General features: G+C 49.6%; 1 protein-coding gene across 4 annotated transcripts in view; it reads right to left on the reverse strand.

Moving 5' to 3' along the window:
* Rab11fip5 (RAB11 family interacting protein 5) overlaps positions 1 to 13,927 on the reverse strand; it is a 40,071-nt gene extending 26,144 nt beyond the window's left edge. For 2 of the 4 annotated variants that reach the window (XM_035448583.1, XM_027428742.2), the window contains exon 1: positions 13,358 to 13,927. In XM_035448583.1, the coding sequence (XP_035304474.1) occupies positions 13,358 to 13,788 (431 nt within the window). In that variant the 5' untranslated portion in view covers positions 13,789 to 13,927. The remainder of the gene's footprint in view (positions 1 to 13,357) is intronic. The other 2 variants (XM_027428743.2, XM_027428744.2) reach the window with 2 other exon arrangements.
* Between the last annotated feature and the right edge of the window lie 8,412 nt (positions 13,928 to 22,339).

The following is a 22,339-nucleotide window of genomic DNA, read 5'->3' on the forward strand; positions in this document are numbered from 1 at the left end:
ACAATGACAGCAGAACTAGATCACTGGATTCGGCACAGGACTAAGCCTTGTCTTTCTTTTCCTATATTGACTACTGTCTTCAACATCCTCCATGTGCAGTTTGGAAACTGTCTATTTAGAGAGGCAACTGAGAAGAAAAGAAGTCCATAGGCTTCAGAGGCCAAATGGGCCCGTAGCACAAGGAAGACTGAGAATGCCCAGGAAGGGATCTCAGTAGGGGGCCAGGACTCTAGCATAACCTCTAGGCTGAGAGGTTCCAGCAGAAGGCATGCCCCTGTATCAATTCCCACCCAGAGGATATGCAGGGCCTGGCAATCAGCAAGGAGTCAGCCAAAGGCCCTCAGGCTCCCCAGCATCATGTCATGGCCATGTGGATCAGCTCAGTCTTCAAACACCCTGAGTGCCAATGAAGGCAACTGGGTCAGGGAAAGAGGGGAACCAACTAGGCAGAGCACCTGACTCCTAGGGAGCAGAAGCTATTGATCATGTGACCAATATCACACATTCCTGTTTCTTAGTCCTGGTCAGCAGCTAAAAGCACTAGCTTTAGTCAGGCCATGGTAGCACACGCCTTAATCCCAACACGAGGGAGGCAGAGACAGGAGGAACTCTGTGAGTTCAAGGCCAGCCTGGTCTACAGAGCGAGTTCCAGGACAGCTAAGGCTGTTATACAGAGAAACCCTGTCTTGGAAAAAACAAACTTTGCTGGGCATGGTAGCACATGCCTTTAATCCTAGCATTTAAGAGGCAGAGAAAGGCTGGGCAGTGGTGGCGCTCACCTTTAATCCCAGCACTTGGGAGGCAGGGGCAGGCAAATTTCTGTGAGTTCAAGGCCAGCTTGGTCTACATAGCCAATTCCAAGACAGCCAGAGCTATATAATAAACTCTGTCTCAAAAACAAAACACAAAGGAGATGGAATAGATTCCAGACACTCCCTCCATCCTATCTATCTCCCTCACCTTAGCTGCACAGAATGCTGTCCAGCTGCTTGTGGCCTTAGCAGTCGCTAGAATATCTAAGTAGCAGGTTGACTGAAGGGGCGACTCCATCTGTGCATCTTTGGAGAGTTCATACCGGGATGGGGCTTTGAGAGATCACCCACACTCCTGTAATAATCCCTCAATGTGCCCATAGCATACTCCCGAAGGGAGGCCCAATGAGCCACTAGCTCACCAAGCTGCACTTGGGTAGACATCTGCTGGACTGGCGAGTGGGTGGGACTGAGGTGTTCACGGGTGAGTTGGGGCCAGACCTAAAACAAGAGAAAAGGCTAACCCCCAACCTTTGCAAGGGTCTACGGTAACCCCATCATAATTCCCTAGTCAGACAAAAAGGAGTGTGAACTAGTCAGGACCATCTAAATGTTCCAGAATATTCTTTAGTTTCAGGTGCTGTGAGAAAACACAGGAATGGTACCATCCTTTCATAGCATCTCTGTGACAATCCCGCCCAAGACAAAAATCTCTTCATGACTGTTGGCTGTCGGTCTCCTCTCGCAACTTTTCCAGGTTTCTCTCTCTGTTCCGTACATCATCTGGTAGAGGAACTGGATCTCCTGGGGCCCTGGAGGTAGATGTCCATGACGCCATTCATTATAATTCTCCACTGGCAGACACTAGACTTCTAGATGAGTCCTCCCTGTGTAGGTGTGGGCTTCCTGCATGAACTCAAGGGAGCTCAAGACTCAGCAGTGGGCTCTCCACCATTGTCCTGCCTGACTGTTAGGAAGCTCCCTGCCGTGTGACTGGGGATGGCACCCAGTTCACATGCCAGCACCATCCCTCCCAGAGGCACAGGTATCTTGCCAGCCATACTACCCAGCTAGAGGTTGCTGAGCCAGGGCTCCACTCAGATATTCCAGGGACAAGAACAGAGTGTCCTGTGTAACTCACACCCTGGTGGGGAAATGAGAGGCAAATAAATAAAGGAAGATGACAGTCATCACAGGAAAGCACAGTGAAAAAGGGTAGCCAGGGAACTTGGGAGGGGCCCTAGGATTGGCTACTTACAGTGGACTTGGAGGACAGGGAGGGGAGGGGGTACAAGACATTCCAGATGGAAAGAACAGAAAGTTCAGGCACTGGGTTGGGCTGCAAAGGGCAGACTGGGGGCACACTGGAGGCAGACTAGGGGTAGACTGGAGGCAGATTGGGAGCAGACTGAGGGTAAGACTGGGGGCAGACTGGGGTTAGACTGGGGGCAGGCTGGGGCAGATGGAGGCAGACTGAGGGGCAAACTAGGGGGATTGACTGGGGGCTAGACTGGGAGCAGACTGGGGGTAGACTTAGGGGCAGATGGGTGCAGACAGGAGACAGCCTCTAGATACAAAGGAACTAGGGCTTTCTTTTCTTATTTCTACTGTTTTTGAAGGTTTGTTTTATTATTTATGTGTATGTATCTATGTATGAGTTTGCACATGAATTCAAGTGTCCAAGGAGACCAGAAAAGGATACGGATGCCCTAGAGCTGGAAATATAGGTGGTTGTGAGCCACTTGATATGGGTGCTTGGGACTGAACTCAGGTCCTCTGGAAGAGCAATATACACTCTTAATCACTGAGCCATTCCTCCAACCCCTGTTATTTTGTTTTTGAAATGGTCTCATCTCACTCTAGCCCAGGTTGGTCTGAAACTCTCAGTAATCCTCTTCCCTCAGCCTACGTGCTGAGATTACAGGTGCAAGCCACCACGCTGGTGGCTTTATTGTGAACCCTGAAACTCATCATACGGTATGCTCAAGGGCAGGACTGACGGCGGTGACGTAGGAAGAGAGAGGATCCCATGGAAGGGCAGCACAGAGATAGGGCGGTAGGCATGGGGCCAGCACAGCCATGGCAGGCCCAGCTGACCCCCAAACACCTTATATTTTAACAGCAACTTCTGATCATAAATTAATAAACAAACACCTTTGTTCATTTTTTTTAAAGTATCAGCAGCTAACTGTCTAAAACACAAGTTTAAAAACATAATCCTGAGCCAGAGAGATGGCTCAGAAGGCAAAGGTACTTGTCACCAAGCCTGACAACCTGAGTTTGATCCAAGGGACCCACATGGTGAAAGGAGAGAACCCATTCCAGAAAGCTGGCCTCTGGCCTCCACATGTGCTATGGCATTTATACACCCACATAAATAAATTTAAAAAAAAAAGTTAAAGAAAGGAAAGAAGAGAAAGTCTTAGGGCCGGTGAGATGGTTCAGCAGGTAAAACCACTGTAACACAAGCCTGGTGACCTGAGTTCAATTCCAGGGACTACCAGTAGACAGGAGAACTGACTCCAGTTGTTCTCTCTCCCCTATACAGACACTGGAGCACACAGGGACCTGCTCACAGGGGGCTTCATGACACAATAGCAAATAATATAAAAACTGTAAGAAACAATTCTGGGAAGCTGATCACAGCAATGCATGCCTGTAACCCCAGCATTTGTGGGGTGGAGGCTGGAGGATGAGGATTTCAAAGTCATTCTTGGCAACACGGCAAGTTCAAGGCCAGCATGAGCTACAGAGACCGTGTCTCAAACAGGAAATCCTGACCCAGGGGCAATGGGGAGGCAGGAGGGACAGGGGCTTCCTCAGGGGACCTTTTTGGTGCCCTGGGCACCAAATCCATACTGGATTCCTCCAGCAATTGACAGTAGAAACCAATACTCATTCACCTTTTGTATCCCACAGCCCAGGGGGCCACCAGTATGAGTTTGTAGATGAAGTGCTCCCCCAAAAGCTAATGTGCTGCAGGTGTGTCTCTCACTGTGGGTGACAGGATCAGAGCTCTATATATTCGCAATTGGATGGTGTTATTAGAGGATAGTAGGAGACCAAGTTGGAAAGAAGCAGGCTGAAGGTAGGGGCCTTAATTTCCTTCCAGGCAATCATGAGGTAAAGCAGCAACTTCTACCACAGGTTCCAGACTCCAGAATATCCTGCCTTACCTCAGGAACAAATAAACCAACTAACTACCTTAGACTGACATTTCACAAAGTGTAAGCCAAAGTAAACTCTTCCTTGTTTTCTTGGGTATTTTGTCAGTATAACTGACAAAAGAGTAAAAGGTACAAACAAATATCCAACCCAGTGTGGTCCTGATCCCAGCTATTCTGGAGGCTGAAGCAGAAGAATGGCCTGGGCTCAAGATTTCCAGGCAAGTAGGGAGGGAGTGGCGCATGCCTTTGATCCTGGTACTTGGAAGGCAGGGCAGGCAGATCTCTGTGAGTTTGAGACCAAGCCTGGTCTACAAGAGCTAGTTCTAGGACAGCCTCCAAAGCTACACAGAGAAACCCTGTCTCAAAAAACAAGTCGGGCAATGGTGGCGCATACTTTCAGTCCCAGCACTCAGGAGGCAGAGGCAGGCGGATCTTTGTGAGTTCGAGGCCAGCCTGGTCTACAAGAGCTAGTTCCAGGAAAGCCTCCAAAGCCACAGAGAAACCCTGTCTCGAACGCCCCCCCCCCAAAAAAAAAGCAAAGGATTTCCAGGCAACCCTTGGTAACACTGGGCAATTCTGTCTCAAAACAAACAAAAACAAGTAAAACAAACCAACCCACCTTCTACCATCCACTAGATAAAGACATGGTACTAGCATGACTCAGATTAACTTATTCAGAGAAAGAAACTCAGCAAGGTGGGAGAGTTGTCTTTAAAAGCACTGTGGGACACCCCTCTTCCCCAGTAGCTGAAAGACCCTTCTAGTCTTGCCTCTAACTTACTGAGTGAATTTTGCTTTTATTTTGAGGCAGGGTCTCATATAGGCCAACTGGCCTTGAACTTTGGAACTGAGAATGACTTTGAACCCCCCCTATCTTGCTGCTTCTGTCTCTCAAGCCCAGGGAATACAGGCAGGTGCCACCACACCAGTTTAAGTGGTACTGGGGATGGAACCCAGGACTTCTGCATGCGGGGCAAGTACTCTCCCACCTGAGCTGCATCTCCAGCCCCTGGAGTGCATTATGGGGATGGGTTGGTTGGGTTTTTGTTTTTTGTTTTTTGTTTTTTTTTTTACAGTAGTGGGGATTGAGCCCAGGACTTCACATATGGTAGACTAGGCTCTACTACTAAGCAGAGCTCCTTAGGTGGACTTTTTTTTTTTTTTTTTTTTTTTGGTTTTTCAAGACAGGGTTTCTCTGTGTAGCTTTGGAGCCTATCCTGGGACTCGCTCTGGAGACCAGGCTGGCCTCGAACTCACAGAGATCCGCCTGCCTCTGCCTCCCGAGTGCTAGGATTAAAGGTGTACACTACCAACACTGGGCTAGGTGGATTCTTTTGTGTGTGTGTGTGTGTGTGTGTGTGTGTGTGTGTGTGTGTGTGTGTGTGTGTGTGTAGTCCTGACTGTCCTGGATCTCACCCTGTACACCAGGTTGGCCTTGAACTCAAGAGATCTACCTGCCTCTGCCCCCCAAGTGCTGGGATTAAAGGCATGCACCATCACTGCCCGGCCTTCGGTAGATTTTTAAGAGCTATTTGCCTCTGCAAAATGAAGTGATAAAATAGATTTTAAAAATGGAAAAGCACCAGCTAAAACTCACAGTTGGAGTTTAGAGACAACCAGGAGACACCAACCCCCAATCTCCTCTGCCTTCTACCTCCATCTTCTGCCTCCTCTCCTCTCAAGACCCCACAGAAGCAGTCTGTGTCATAACAGTGGACAAGAGTAAGGGGCTCTCAGGCCAACACATGTCCCCTAATTCCCACAACCTACTCTTTGACTTGGTCTCTCTATTTAAACTACAAGCCAGATACAATCCCAGGACACCATCAAGCCTTTTATCAGGCCCAAAGACTAATCTTATCGTCTCCTCTGGCATTGTGCCAGTCCTGGCAGCAACAACCCTTGGAGGGGACCCAGACTAGCATTCACTAGTTACCCCTGTGGCTGTCACTTCACACCCCAGCCAGTTTCAGCCCCCACCCCCACTGCCTTCATATAAATATCTCCTCTAATACTTGTCCCACTGCCTGAAGCTCCAAAGGTCTGCAGTCAGCTGGCCTCAGAAGGGCCGGGAGCCCCATGCTATAAAAATGCCAGAAGGCAGGTCTAACCACCAAGCACCAAGGGCAGACATTTGGGGTGCTGGGCTGGGAGCACAGGCAGCGGAAAGTGCACTGGGCTCAAGGTAAGAAACCTGTCCACCACTAACAATCCTCAAACCCTCGGATAAGTCATCCCATGTCCTGAGACCCCAGTCTTCCATGTCTGTGGAAACAAGGGTCACCTGCTGCCCTCAGTGGGGAGTAAAATGAGATAATTCTGGAAAAGATGCTGAGAAGTAGGCCAGCCATATATAAAAGGTTTGGGTTTATTGTCTATGGAAAGCCTTTTACAGGCTGTCACTTGCCTCAGAGAGCGAGGTGGCCGGGACCATGTAGCAATGACTCTATCCATGAAGGAAGGAAGGAGCTGGCAAGATGACCTCTCATGGGGTGCTTCAGCAACCAGAAGGACTTCTACCTAACCCACCTGGCCTCTGGGGTGCTAACCCCACTTTCCCCAGGAACCTTGGGTCAAAGAGGCCAGAGCCAAGTGGTGACTGTCCTTCTCTGGGGCCTCTGTTTGAACCCCAGCATAGACAGACGCCAATAATAATTCTGCCTGTGTGGGAAAGTGAGGCAGGTGGGTCACGGGTGCCTAGCTGCACTTGAGCAAACTGCGAGGAGGGAGAAAATATGCAGTCTACTTGCTTGTACTGCAGGAAGTGAGTTTGGAAGCTACCCCAGAGCTGGAAAAACTGGCTGCCTTTGAGAAAGGGTGCAGGGTGCCTCAGGGTGGGGGCAAGATGTACCCAAGCTCAGCTCAGCTCCCCTCCCTGCCTTTCCCCACACTTCTGAAGTGGTCCCTTCCCTGCCTTTTGGTTAGTAGGCCACATCAGGTCTCTTCTGCATCCCCCAGGAAGCCAAGCTTGATTCCTCCAGCCCTGTGAACACCTCCTTTCCTGACTCTCCTCTGGGGCTGTCTGCTGGCCCTGGGGGAGGGGGAGCTTCCTAATAAGTCTCTTCTCAAGCACACTGCTGTCCCTCTCCTGAAGGGACAACCCATTTCCTTCTCTCATTTCCTCCCCAGCATTGCCTGCACACAGTGGTTACAAGGGGGACCTCAGGAAAGGCTTCGCAGATGTTGAAAAAATGGGAAACAAACAGCAAGTGTGAGAGGAAGAACAGGAGGGCTAGCAGCCTTCTGTCAAGTCAGACAAGCATGCGACACCTCCCTCGGGAGAAGGTGAAGAGATTTGGATGGGCCCATCCAAGTCTGAGGAGTGTCCCAGGCCTCAGCCTACCCTTGTGATACACTAGGTAGCAAGCAACACTCATCCCCTGGGATGAACATGACCAGCTAGACACCTATAAACTGATTAACTCATAAACTCAGGGCTCTGCTAGGAGAAGCAGGTCCCCAAGGACAACCCCAAGATCTGGAGGAGAGTGAGAGGAAGCCTCAGCAAGGCCCCTGCCAAGTCTGGACCTGTGCAAGGTGGGGGGTGCGGGGAAAGGCTGGCTAGACCAATGTTCCTATGGTTGTGTGGTCAAAAGCCCAAGTTCAAGTCCTAATTCTGTCATGTGTTGTGTCAAAGTCAGTTCACCTCTGTGTGCCAAGAACTACTCAGCCATGAAGCAAGGTAACAGCAATGAAAGTTCACAGGCTTGCTCTGAGGTAAGGAAAGTCTCAGAAGGAATTTAGTGACTGACACAATAGAACAAGACAGAAATAACCCATCGATCCTGGGCCTGGGAGGCAAAGAGGCTCTCTGATGGCCACCCAACTGGTCTCTAGTGTATGTCATCTCCTCAAGGGACTGGCCTTGACTACAGCAAACCCAGTGACCCATCTGCTCAGAACATATCCAGGATTCCTGTCTGGGACCCAAAACACAGGTTTTAACTAAAGCACTTCCTCTCAATATAGAGAGATGTCCATGTCCCTTCCTCTGGGGTCCCTCCCCTCCAGAGACTGATCTTGAACTTCACCCCAACTCACAGAAATCCCACAGTGCACACAGGACCCCAAATGCCTGATCTTGCCCAGCCATAGCTCTTCATGCTGCCAAAGCTTAACAGAAGCCACAGAGAGCCACACCCTCCCTGACTACTGAGTAGCTCCTAAGGTCTCTTCTCCTTATCCCCGCCAGTCTCCACATGTTCAGGCTCCTGTAGCTCTGAGGCTGGAATTCCCTGAGTAAAGACCCACCGGACAGGAGGTAAACCAAAGGTTAGGCTGAAGGTAGGTGCCCTGCTAGAGCCTCCCCCCACAGCATCTCCTCTGGAAGCCCTGCTCATTGCTGGCTGAGGAGACACTGGGCCTAACCCCAGGCAGGGCCTCATCACCATATATCAAGACCCCTTTCATCCATAGGGAAGCAAGCTTAGAAGGAATGAAGTGACCAGTTTTTCAGTACTGAGCTTCCAGGATCCAACCTGAGGGCACACTCTCTCTATACAGGGAAATAAAATGTGGGGGCTGATTTCCACAGAGCAACAGCCACTCCTGTCATTGTGTTAGTCATCTGCCCGAACAGGGTGGAAAGGGCAAGGGAAACATCTGGAGAAGGCCAGACCAGCAGTTTAGCAGCAAGGAAAGCGTCACTGCGCCAGGGCGACTGCAATAACAAGGAGCGGCCAGCTGCAGTCTGGACTACATAGCAAGCTCCAGGTCAGCCTCAAATATGCAGTGAAACCCTACCACAAAGAAAAAAAATTAAAGCAAAGCCAGGCCTCAAGGTCAACCAGGATGGTGGTTCTACTGGCTTGTACCTTGTCCCCATCTGCCTAGTGGAGTGGGGAAGGGCAGACCCCTGGTGACTGCCTGGGTCTGGCCCAGGACTCAGGGTCAGATTCAAAGGAAAGGGGGAGTCACTGTGCTGGGGAGAAGGAGTCACACCTCCTCTGCCCCTCTCCTCCACGATGCTGCTCAAACAGCCCCAAATAAGGGTAGGCTACTGGACCACAATTAAGAAATGAAGCCTGGTCATCCTAAAGACACATTCTGAGTATGACCCCTCCCCATCAGTCCCAGGCTCCACTCCAGACCTGGGGTTCATTCAGGGGCCTAAACCAGGGGCCTGAGTGGGCCTCGGTTGCTTCTTGAAAACCAGGTCACACCTAGAAGCCAGAAAAGAAAAGGCTGCAGGGCTATGGGATGAAAAGCCCTAGACCCTCTCTATAGTCAAGCACAATGGCTTGTGTCAGTCATCCCAGGTCTCAGGAGGAAGAGGCAGAAGAATCAGGAGTTTAAATGGCCTTGAGCAGCCAAGAAGAACCTCTGCCCTCAGGCCTCCACGCCCATGAGCTTCCCTGGGCCTGCCCTCTCCAAAAATGAAAAGACAAAAGAACAACACAGGCTGGGTAGGAACTGACGAAGCCTCTCAAGGGGCAGTTAGCAGCCTGGTCATGGTCACAATTTTAGACGATGATGAGAGGAGACAACTGGTCCCAGATGACAAACCCACAGCCGTGGCTTTTCCAGAGGGCCAGCCCAATTTATTTCTGTACCATACACTTCCAGATTGGGACCAGGTCAGGGAGAAGGCAAATCCACACAAGATGGTGCTATGTCTTCTCCTTTCCCAGTACAGACCAACCAACACTCTCAGGGAGCCAAAAACAGGTCTCCCCACCCAAAAAAGAAAAAAAAAAAAAAAAAAAACTCTGTGACTGACTCCCTAACCTCATTCAAAAATTCTTGCCACTTTCTCTTTCTAAGTTATTCAGGATCATTCCCCTGTGGTACAAGCCACATCCACAGTAGGAAGTCCAGAAGAATGCAAGTGTCCCCATCTGACCCCACAGGTAAAAATGAGAACTAACTGCCACTATCCCATCAAGGTCCTAAGAGGCAGAATAGCAAACCTGGAACCCACTGGGCATTCCAGGGTGGTAGGAAGTAGTGGTAAAAACGAGAAGTGGGCAGCACCTTGGAACTGTCCCAGCAACAACACCAACACTGGTGTCACGCAAGAAGATGGTGCTCCAGATGGGAAATAGCTCTAATCAAGTGTCATATGCACCATGTTTTTTGTTTTGAGAGCTTCCTCTCTGATGGCTGGAAATACAGCTCAGCAGTAATGTGCTTGCCCAGCACACACTAGCCACCGAGTTCCATCCCTGGTGTGGGAGGGGTGGGGGTATATTTCCTCTTTGGGTGTTTCGAAAGCCTCCAGTAAAGCCTCTCACGTTAAAGAGTGCCTCATAGAGAAGTGACTTTCAGGGGTCCCTGGGGTAGCTGGAGCCACAGCACAGGAAGCAAGGACCCACAGCAACTCTGACCCTACCCTTATGAAAGCCGCCATCAAGAATTACACCAAGCCTTCCTGGATGGCATCTTACCAATCTATATAGCTGACCTCTGTCATTATGACCCTTGCAGAGACGTGGTGAAAAGGTTAAGGGACCAACACTGTGCCAGCGTACCTTTCTCCAGGGCACGGGCAGTGCCAAACAAGGCTAACAGGGAGAGCTGCAGAGCCACTGGGTGACCTGAGTCTGGCTTAAGGACCATGGTTGCTTCCCAGGTACTGCTCAAGTTCTTAGGCCTCTGAGGGCTACAAAGGACAGTTGAGAATTCTGATTCTCATCCTGTCACCACCCATGGTCATGAGGTTTTCCCACTTATAAGTTCTAAGTTCTTGAGCAGTTCTTCTAAGGCAGAGGACTTCTTCCATGGTGTTGCCAACATGTCCTTCCACCATCACATCTATTCACTGACCTACAAACACACAAACACACACACACACACACACACACACACACACACACAGAGTGCCCAGAAACTGTACTAGGTCTTCCTCTGCATTCTCATTTCATCTCCCCATCAACCCTGGGAAGGTGTAAGTTACTCCCATTTTAAAGACTAGTAAAGTGAGACACTCAGGAGTTTACCTGCCTAGCACAGTTGAGAAAGGGATCTGCTCCACGCAACTTCTCAGCCTCCTCCTCTCAAGTCAGCCTGCCCTTCCCAAGTCAGATTCTCTAGGTAACGGGGGCCCACCGCTTGCTCCCTCCCCCCCTGTCTCCTAGAGCTAATGTGAATACAGTACTTTTCCACCAGCATCCCAAACCGAGGATGTTACCCCCTGATCTTCTCTGCCTGGACACCTGGGCTTTGCATAAACTCACTGCCTCATCGGCTCAGGCCAGGGTGGTCCAGGAAATGTTTCCAGAAGTGGCCATTAAAGCCTTTGGGACATGGAGCAGGAGTGGCTGCCCTGGTTCTCTGTCAGTGAGCATGCTGTGAGGTCCAGGGACTAGAAAGACAGAGCGGGCCAACTGTGTGGACTTTTCCTTTGCCCATCCTAAGTGCCCCCCCTTCCTGCCCCCTCCAAGTCTATAAATAATCCAAGTCAGTGCATCAGAAGAAAGGCAGCCAGGTGGGTGTGAACCGATTCTTAAGGCTCCCATTCAGATCAAGGGATAGCACATCCAAGTCTCCTGGGAGCACTGTTCTTGGCTGAAAACAGGCCCACCTGGACTTGCAGGCTGGGCCAGCTCCACTAAGCAAGATTCAAGGCCAAGAAGGAAGCAAGGGCATGAACTGGAAAGAAATGAAAAAAAAAAAAAAATCAAAGAAGCTTCTCCCAGCAAGCTTGTTTTGTTGCTGGTTTTGTTGGTGGTGTTGTTGGTTTGGTTTGGTTTGGTTTGGTTTGTTTTGGTTTGGTTTAATCTGCCCCCCTTAGTCCACCTTCCCTCTAAAACAAATCCCACATGTATCTATTCCTGGCTGGAATAGCCAAATGGCAAAAGGGTGTTGGGAATGGGAAAAGGATGGAGCTAAGAGGTCAGGGGAGACCATTCCATCCCACACCCAGTTCCCTGGTCTGCCTGGACCAGGAAGGAGGAGGACACAAAAGAGAGAAGGAAAAGATCAAAACAAGGACCAAGTTGTGCCACATGACTCCACACCCAGCAACCAAACAGCAAGTCATGAGTGAAGGAGGAGAGAAGCCAGGGGAGGGGGATGAAGTCAGGCCAGAGCTCTGCCTGGAATGTGCCCAGTTCTATTCCATGCCAGTCACAGCAGGCTAGCCAGGAAAGACCTTCCCTAGTCATGTTTTGAAAAAAAAAATCATTCAAAGTTGGACCTTTTTCTATGCAAACCCTGCTTCCTTCTTCATCTGTACCTGGCTCATCCCTCTCAAACAAGCCTTCCTTGATCTACTTAAAACCAGCAAACCTTCCCAGCAGCTCTCCTATATAGGCTACCACGCTGCACCCATCTCCTTATAGACCCCACCCAGGAGGCTTGGAAATAAAACTGCTCCAGCAAGCCACAAGAGGTGGTCATCCCTGAGGACCGACTTCCAGATGGTACCAGACACAAACAAGAAAAGGTGCTCCAAGTCTTTGGTCATTTTGTTTGTTATTTTGTTTTTCAAGACAGGGTTTCTCTGTGTAGCCCAGGCTGGCCTGGAACTAACTTGTAGACAAGGCTGGCCTCAAACTCAAAGAGATCATGAGTGCCTCCCAACTGCTAAGATTAAAAAACATGTACCACCACTGCCCGGCCGAATTGTAGGTCTTTATCTTACCCATGGGAACCAAAACCTGCCAAAATAAATGATTAAAACATCCTGTCCTTACAGCCAGATTTTGGTGGCACACACCTTTGAGCCCAGCATTGAGGAGGCAGAGGCAGGAGGATCTCTTTGAGTTCAAGGGCAGACAGCCCGGTCTACATAGCAAATTCCAGGACAGCCAGGGCTACATAGAGACCCTGTCTCAAAACAAAATAAAAACAACAAAAACCCCTCCTATCCTTTCTAGGGAAAATATCCTGGAGAACAGCTGGGCATTATAATCACTGCCTCACTGGGGGCAAGCTGACCCAAGTGTTTTCTTCCACTCTTAGGAAGTCGCCCAATTCTCTCTGTTCTCGTACCCTGGACACAGAGTCAGGGAGCATGTCTAGATGGTGAAGGGCATCCCTATACATTCAAAAAGCAAATGTTTTATGTAACTCCTAGGTTTTGCTGGGGCATTGCCCTTCAATCTTGCCCTAGAAGATAACAACCTCACCTTGCTGAATCTACAAGGTGAGACAGTCGTCTCTCCACTCCACTCCAAACTGAGCACCTCTTTGAGGATAGGAAGGCAGGAACCGAAGCCCTAAAATTTCCCTTCTTGAATTCTTCACAGCCTCAGAATCCCATTCCGAACTTTCCTTGGCCATGTACTCCTAACCCTTGGTCACTATGCCAACTCCATCAGGCCTTCCAGGCCCCCAAGGCTGTTTGGGAGACAGCCAGGGCCCCCCAAAATGAGAAGTAACAACTACTGTGTCGGTTTGTGTCCTTGAGCGCGAGGTCGGGGTCCCGATGTCCCACCAGCCCCGCCCGGTTAGGCCTTTAACCGTTCTACACCCCCTCCCAGAGCCCAGACTCACTGCGTGTGCTGGGCGCGGCCTGCGCGGAAGACCTCGTCTAGAGCCACGGTGGCCCGGCCCAGAAACTTGTCCACACCGATGAGCGAGCGGTGCATGGTGGTGAGCACCAGCTCGCAGGAGGCATTGGGGCCCGAGGCCCAGGGCGCAGGAGCTCCATCTGCCTCCTGTGCCCGCAGCAGGCCATCCAGGGCTCCAGGCGGCAGCTCGAAAGAGCACTCCTCGCACCATTCCGGGCAGCCTTGCGTCTTCTCCACCACCGAGGTGCTGTACTTCTCGCGGCCCACCTGGATCACCGTGTACGCGTCGCTGGTGCTGCCGGCCCCTGAGCTCTTGCCCCTCAATCCGCTGGCCCGGAGCACAGTCACCTGGACGTGCGTGGGCAGCCAGCGGGAGGACCCGGCCGCCGGTTCAGTGTCTCGCACCAGGGCCATGTCTGACCCCGGGACCAAGCGACAGAGGTGGCAGCGGCGGGATGCTGTTAGGAGCCGGCTCCCGGCGCTGCCTGCAGCGCACCGACCGCCGCAGATGCGGGATGGCCTGGGCCGAGCGGGCCTCCGCCTCCCTGCCGCCCCGCCTCCCGGGCGGCAGGCCGCCCCGCGACGTCACGCCCCGCCCAGGCCCCGCCCCCCGTTTCCACCAGCCTGTAGAGCTAGCTGCCTTGGAGCTTTAGAAGCCCTGAGAGGGGCGCGGCCTCTGCAAAGATGTAGGCGGGGCCCCCTCACTGGCCAGCCCCTCTGGCCGACCCCCAGGCTAGTACCGCAGTACTAAAAGGTGACTGGAGCGGAAGGGGCGCGGCCTCCGCATGGATTTGGGGCGGGATTGGAAACTGGCCACGCCTTCTTCACCCTGGGATTCCCGTGTGCACAGTGGTGCTAAGGTGCAAGAGAGGAAACGGAGGGGGCAACCGGAGAAGACCGCTAACAGCCTCTGCAGAGAGGTGGGCGTGGTTACCACCAAGGTCCCGCCCCGTTTTGGCAGCGACCCCAGCTGGAAAAACTGGACCTCTGCGTAACTACGGGCAGCGCTACGTGGGCAGTCCCAGGTTTTCACGTGAGTTCCTCTACTCCCGAAAGCCCTTGCCGCTCCGAAGACCCCGTCAACATGGTTTGTGGGTAGATGACGACTCCGGAGACCCTCTAAATCACACACGCGCTCCCATCCTTCATCCCGCCGCTCCACGTGACCGCCGGCACCACAGCCTCTGCTGACCCTGCAGTTGAGGATAGGTGATGACTTGGAGCTGAGAAGTCACTAGAGTGGAGCTCCAAACAAACCACCATTTTTTTTCTTTTTTTTTTTTCTTTCGAGCCCGGGTCTTTTTATGCAGTCCTGGATCTTTTGGAATTTGCTATATAGACTAGGGCTCGAACTCACAGATTCTCCTGCCTCTACCTTCTGAGTGTTGGGATTAGAGATTTTCTTTTTAAGCCTCCACCATACTGTCTTAATGTTTCTTTTTTTAGATCAGAGGCTCACATGGTAGACCTGCCCATCCTACCCAGCGGTCTTTAAGACATTTCTGTGTGGCCAGGTATGGTGGTGCATATCTTTAATCCTAGCCCTTTGGAGGTAGAGGCAGAAAGAGCTCTATAACTTGGAGGCTAGTCTGGTCTACATAGGGAGTTCTAGGCCAAGCGAAATGACAAATCAGATCCTGTCAAAAAAACTCAAGCTAGGTGTGGTAGTGCATGTCTCTAACCCCAGCACTTTCCCTTGAGAGGCAGAGGCAGGCAGATCTTTGAGTTTGAGGCCAGCATGGTCTATATACTGACTTCCAGGACAACCAAGGTTGCATGGTGAGACTTTGTCCGAAACAAACAAACAAAAACTTCACAAACTTTTTATGCTAGAGTTAATTTCAAACGGGACCTTGCTTGTAGTAGGCAAACATTCTACTGCAGAGCTAATCTTTAGTGTCCGAATCCATTCATACATGCCTACTGTGCACTGTCCTGAGTACAGCCAGAACGTTTGGTTCATTATAAAGATAATGGGTAATAATTATGGATGCTGAATTTCAGCAGGAGTTGGCCAACACTGACTCATTAGTGTATGTGTATTACCTCACTTCATCTTCAGAGACACCCTGTATGTCTTGGTTTTCCAGAAGACAGAATTATAGGTTAGATAAATTTGCCTAAGATTCATAAGGAAGAAGTCATGGGAGCACAGCTTGTAATCCTAGGACTCCTGAGGCAAATTCAAGGCCAGCTTGGGCTACATGGTGAGCCTTTACTTTTTGCTGTTAACTTTCAGAGCCTACACAAATTAGCTTTGTTTTGTTTTGCTTTGCTTTTTTGAAACAGGGTTTCTCTGTGTAGCCTTGGCTGTCCCAGAACTCTCTCTATAGACCAGGCTGGCCTGGAACTCACAGAGATTCTCCTGCCTCTGCCTCCCACATGCTGAAATTAAAGGCATGTGGCACCACTGCTTGGCTTAGAATATTTTTCAATAATGTGTACATAATATACTCAGGCCAAAAAACAAACAAGACAGGAGGCTCCAAGGTGACCCATTGCCACCACACTTGACTTGAGTTTGATCCTCAGGACCCATGTGATAGAAGGAGAGGGCCAACTCTTAACAAGTTGTTCTCAAACCGCCACATGCACACTGACTGTAACACACCCTCTCCCTCCAAAAATAGTAAGATTTAGAAGACGTCCAAAGACATTTAGAAAGCTCTCCAGGATTTTATCTCCCCCCTCCCCCGTGTGTGTGTGTGTGTGTGAGTGTGTGTGTGTGTGTGTGTGTGTGTGTGTGTGTGTGTGTGTGTATAGCAGTCAAAGGACAATCCCAGGACTCAGTTCTCACAGGATTGACTCAGGTCACTAGGCTCCACAGCAAGCACTTGCTTCACCTGCTGAATCATCCTGACAATCATACTTACTTTTAAATTTTTATTTGAGACAGGGTCTTACCACATAACCCTGGCTGACCTCAAAAATCACAAAAATTAGCCTGCTTCTGCCTCCCAAGTGCTGGTATTAAAGATATTTCCCACCATGCCAGGCTCTTTATCAACTTGTTTTTATTTTGAGACAGAGTCCTGTGTAACATAGGCTGGCCTTGAACTCCTGATCCTCCTGCCTCTCCTTTCAGAGTGCTGGGATTCCAGATCAGTACCACCCTGCCCATCTTCAATCCAGACATACTTGTGTTTGGTTTTTGGTTTTTGGTTTTTTGTTTTTGTTTTTTTTAAAGAGGATCTCATGTACATCAGGGTGGCTTTGAATATAAAATGTAGCCACGAATAACCTTTAACCCTGATCCTTCTGCCTCCATCTTCCTGAGGCTGGGGTTACAGGCTTGTGCCAACATCCCCCATGGTATGCCGAGGATCAACCCTAGGGCTTCACTAAGGCTCTCTACAACTGAGCTACACACCTCTGAGGGTATACTGTGGTGATATATTATTTATGATTTATTAAAGCTTGCCTGAGAATTCAGAAAACAAAGTCAGCCACAAGCTATAGAGGTCGGGAGATGGTGGTACACACCTTTAATCCTAGGACTCAGGACTAAGAGGTAGACAGATCTCTGAGTCCTAGGCCACCCAGATCTACAGAAGATTGATCCAGCCCTAAAGAGAAACAGCTCACACAAAGAAGATCTCAGCACCTGGGATCACATACCCTTAATCCTAGCACTAGAGGGATGTAAAAGATAGGAGCAGGGTCTTCAGTAGACAGTATCAGGCACTCATTCTCCAGCCACTTTGAGTATCAGGCATTCATTCTCCAGCCACATTGAATAGGAAGACATTCAGTCTCAGGATTCTCCAGCCACACTGAGGAGAGGCAGCAGGATCAGTCCATTCAGCCTGAGGTAGCGGTAAGAGCTAGTGGCCCGCTACTTTGCTTTCCTGATCTTCAGCTTGAAGTTTGAACCCCAATATCAGTCTCTGGGTCTTTTATTTTTCATGTTACAGTATACCTAATAAAGCTATTTGTGGTCGGGCAATGGTGGTGCATGCCTTTGATCCGAGCACTCGGAAGGCAGGGACAGGCGGATCTCTGTGAGTTCGAGACCAACCTGGTCTACAAGAGCTAGTTCCAGAACAGCCTCCACAGGCACAGAAAAACCCTGTCTCAAAAAAAGAAAGAAAGAAAGGAAAGAAGAGAAGAGAAAAGAAAAGAAAGAAAAAGAAAAAGTTATTGTGTTTCCAGGCCTTGGGATTGACTCCACCTAACTGTATAAATTGCTTTCTGTGGCTATATCTAAATTTAGCACTGGCCATTATCTATTGCCTTCCTGTTAAGATGGATACAGACTTTATCTGGCTAACCCCTACTCTCCTCCCTCAGTCTTATTAGTTCTACTATTGTTTTCCTTCCTGTATTAGGAGGCTCATGGTGCTGCTGGCCTTTACTTCTCATATAGCCCAAATTTCTACTTGCCAGGTCACATACTCTACCAGGAACACAGAAGGTGGTGGTGAGATCAGCAGGGAAAGGGGACTCTTGGGAAGCACTCCACCACAGCCTATTTGATCAGCCTCCCACAGTAGGGGAGTGTGTGCGTGCGTGCGTGCGTGCGTGCGTGCGTGCGTGCGTGCGTGTGTGCCCTCCAGAGTCAATCCTTACACCACGTTTTGAATAGGGGCTCTGTTGTTTTCTCCCAGACTGAGCACACAGAGCTAGTTGGTCCGTGAGCTCCTCAGAATTCTCCTTTCTCTACCTTTCATCTCACAGTAAGAGCACTGGAAGTCCAAATGAGTACTTTGTACCACACCTAGCTTTCCTTGGGCCCTAGGGAATCAAACTCAGGGCCATCTCCACTATTGGGGTTGAGGCAGACTACTTGCCTACCATGCCTGAAGCCCTGGTTTCCATCTCCAACACCACATAAACTGGGTGTGGGGGGACATGCCTTTATGATCATCCTTGGCTACACAGTGAATATCCTAAGTCCAGCCTAAGTTACATGAGACCTTGTCCAAAAAAATTTTAAGTTATTTGGAAAATACATAAAATATAAAGAAAAATAAAAGTACCACCCAGAAATGAACACTGCCAGCAATTTGTTGTCTTTCTAATCTTTACACTGTCTGCATATAATTTGAGAGCCCTAGAGAGTAAAGGTTAAACCTGTGGGTCGGAAAATCTCCTGTTTACATTCTGTGCTATCTCCTTTGCCCCCGAAGACAACCATGTGAGTGAGGTAGGTTCTCTTGCTACCCTCAGTTCACTGATGAGGAAAACCAAGCAGAGAGCTTAGGCCATTTCCCTGATGTCATCAACTGGAAAATTGCAAAAGGAAGTTTAAAAAGTTGTAGTGATTTTATTGCCTATGGCACTCTGGCTCTACATGGGCTTGTCGGCCATCTAAATGGCAACAAACTTTTTAAAGCACTTTGTTTTGTTTTAATTTTTTTGAAACAGGATCCAGTAGCCCAGGTGTCTTAGTCAATGTTCTTTTACTGTAAGAGACACCATGACCAAGGCAACTCTTTTTCTTCTTTTTTTCTTTCTTTCTTTCTTTCTTTTTTTTTTTTTTTTCTTCTAGACAGGGTTTCTCTGCGTAGCCCTGGCTGCCCTGGAACTCCTTTTATAGACCAGGCTGGCCTTGAATTCAATATAGATCTGTCTGCCTCTGTCTCTGCCTCTGCCTCTGCCTCTGCCTCTGCCTCTGCCTCTGCCTCTGCCACCATGGGACTTCGCCACTATGCCTGGCTAAGGCAACTCTTATGAAAGAAAGTATTTAATTGGAACTTGCTTGCAGTTTCAGAGGTTTAGTCCATTGTCATCATGGTAGGGAATATGGCACGCAAATGGACATGGTGCTGGAGAAGTCACTGAGATATGAAAAAGTGAGCAGAAGTCTGCCTAAGGTTAGACTCAGAAGCTTCCTCTCCCCGAACTATACCCAGTCCTCTCACACTGACCAGCACTTTTATACACACACACACACACACACACCCTTGGGCCAGCTGAAGTTCCCATTCTAACAGTAGATTCCCAAGGTCTTCCAAATGAAAGTTTCTTTATTAACCCTCAGCTACACGTATCTTTGACGCCCCATTAGGGTCTGTTTCATGTTGGCCGGCTCTCTAGCTGAGCTGCCCTCTTCCTCCCCCTTCCCCCAGCAGTAGGAAGCCTCCAGGAAGGGGCATGAAGAACCCAGAGGTACTACCCCTGCCCCCTACCCTCCTTCCTCCTGCCGTGGCCTAAGCAGTTGGCAAGTTCAGGCTTCCTGCTGGCTCAGGACTACAGCCATAAGAGGGCACCGAAGCTTGGCCCTGCTCACCTGGTGAGGCCCTAGGCCAAGAGTATGCCAACTTGCTGTCTGAGGGCCTGGCAAGAGCAGACCCTCCAGAGGACCTCTTCCTCTAGATAAGCAGTGGAGACCACCCACCACACCCATTGCAGATTGGGAGAAATCACTGATTCCAGGACCAGTGAAGGGAAAACAGGACAAGCCTGGATCCTTTTATAATAGTGGAAAATAAGGATGTCCTCAAGGGAAAGAGGTCTAGGGCTGCCAGAAAAACAAAGGAACCAACCAGGAAGGGCTATAGGTGCCCAGAACTGGGGCAGCAGTGGAGCCAGAAATATGTCTCAACAGAATTGGATTTTAAACAAACAAGCAAACAACAACAACAACAAAAAGCCTCTACGTGACTATAAAGATATCAGTAAATGCTTGAATGAATAAATAAGGGCAAACAATGGCCTCCATATGTCTGGGTTCTCTGTACTGCCACATTTCAACTCAGAGTGATTGCTTTATGTGTTTGTTTGATTGGGGTTTTTGTTTTGTTTTGTTTGTTTTGTTGTTTCCAGGCTGGCCTGGAACTTCTGATCCTCCTGCCTCTGCCTTCTGAGTTTTGGGATGACAGGTGTGTGCCACCAAACCCAGCAGAATCTGGGATTTTCTAAGGGTGATTCAAATTATTTCACACTTGAGGGAGAGGCAAGGGGGAGAGGGGTACTTCCTAAAAATATTATTCAGAGCCAGCAGTCTCTGCAGCTGGACTTGGACAAGGATGTGTGTGTGTCCTGGTTTTTCCCCACAGGGAATGGGAAAACCATAAAGTAGCAAAGGACTCGTGTCCCTCTCCTTGTAAGGGAGCCTGGGCTGTCAATGTGACTGAGGAATCCCCTCCAGGGGAGGTACGCTGGTGCTGGTGCGATTCTTCCGATTCTTCCGTGAGGGTGGGAATGCAGATATTGCATAAGATTAGGCAAAACTGTTGGTCACTTGGGAGGAGGACAGGGCAGAGTGCAAAAGGACAACCTGAGAAGCTGACCAGAGACAATTGCTGCAGGAAATACAAAGCAGTAGATGGCCTTGCACAGGGTGTTATCAAGGGACAATAGGAGGGTCCTGAATGGCAGGACTTAGCCTTTGAGAGATAAACCCTCCCGCACCCCCTCCTCTCCTTCCTTCTGCTCCTTCTCCTCCTCCTCTTCTTTCTTCTTCCTTCTCCTCCTCTTCCCGGTGTTGTGGCCTCAAACTGTAGAGCCAAGGGTGACTGTGGACTGCCTCCACCTCCCAGCTGCTGGGATGAAACGTGTGCACCATCACACCTGACTGGAATTTTTTTTTCTTTTATTTGTGGGGAGGGCAAGTGTCTCACTACATGACCCTTACTGGCCTGGAGTTCACTCTGAGACCAGGTTGATCTCAAAGTTTTTGGCACTTTTACCTCCACAGCTAGAGTTCTGAGATTTCAGGCAAGGGTCACGCTCAGCTCTAACATGGACTTTTAAGGTATCTTTACTGAGTATTGTGCTTCATTGGGTGAGTAGATGCTCTCCCACCTGGGCTGAAGTGAAATAGACGGGTGTGTTCATGTCCCAGACACAGAGCAACTTTCCCCGCCCTCGAAGTAACTGGGACAAAGAAGTAGATGGTGACCCTGGGCTCCCAGAAGGTTAACAGTGCTATATGAAGACACAGCAAGAGCCACACAAGAGAGACTACTGACTCCCAAATATCCTAGAGAGCAGCTAGAAACATGACAGAATGAATGAACCTCCTGGTTACATCAGTGGGGGGTTTTCAGCCAGATGTGCAGCTGACAGGACAAAATAATCAGGCAGGGGCTGGGGATGTGGCTTGGTTTGAAGAGCACTTGCCCAGCATTCAAGAATTCCTGGATCCAATCCCTTGTATAAGTCAGTAGTGTCAGTGCATGCCCGCCCACACACCAAGTGTTCAGGGTCATCAGCTACATAGTTCCAGACCAGCTGGGGCTACATAAAGCCCTGTCCAATAAGTAATAGTTAACAATAATAATCATGCAGCCCCAAAAGGAGCCATTCTGTCCCCACTTTAGGACCTCTAAAAGGACTTGGAGGAGGGACAGAGGTCCTTGTGCTAACAGATAAGCTCTAGGGGAGCCTAGAATGTTAGCTCACAGGGTTGTTCCTTCAAGAGAAGGAATGCAATACATCCAGAAGGCTGGAAGCAGACCTGCCTAACAGCCTGTTGAACTCTGTGATATCTGTGTGGCCAGATACCGAACCGGATCCGCCCACAGGCCCTTATCTCAAGCTTGATTTTCTCTAAGTCTATAGAACCAATCTTTAGGGACTTCACAGAGTTTTGATGTAATCACATACAACCTTTATTTATTTAAATTGCTTCATGTGCACACAGGATTGAGTTATCACTAAGGAAGTTTTCACCAAATTGTGCTGTGCTTAAATATGCCTAAAATAGCCGGGTGGTGGTGGCGCACACCTTTATTTCCAGCACTTGGGAGGCAGAGGCAGGCAGATCTCTTTGAGTTTGAGGCCAGGCTGGTCTTCAAAGAGAGTTCCAGGACAGTCTCCAAACCTACAGAGAAACCCTGTCTCGAAAAAATAAAATGAAATAAAATAAAATAAACCACTGGAGTTTGAACCAACACTGGCTTAGCCGTTATAAACTGAATAAACTGCCTTCTTGCCTCCCTTGGATGTCACTCTGCTGGCTGTGGCGGTCGCAGTGACCCCTGCAGTAGCACTGTGATAGAATGCTTGCCTGGCATTC

This window comes from Cricetulus griseus, chromosome 8 (genome assembly GCF_003668045.3).
Source record: "Cricetulus griseus strain 17A/GY chromosome 8, alternate assembly CriGri-PICRH-1.0, whole genome shotgun sequence".
Taxonomy (NCBI): Eukaryota; Metazoa; Chordata; class Mammalia; order Rodentia; family Cricetidae; genus Cricetulus; species Cricetulus griseus.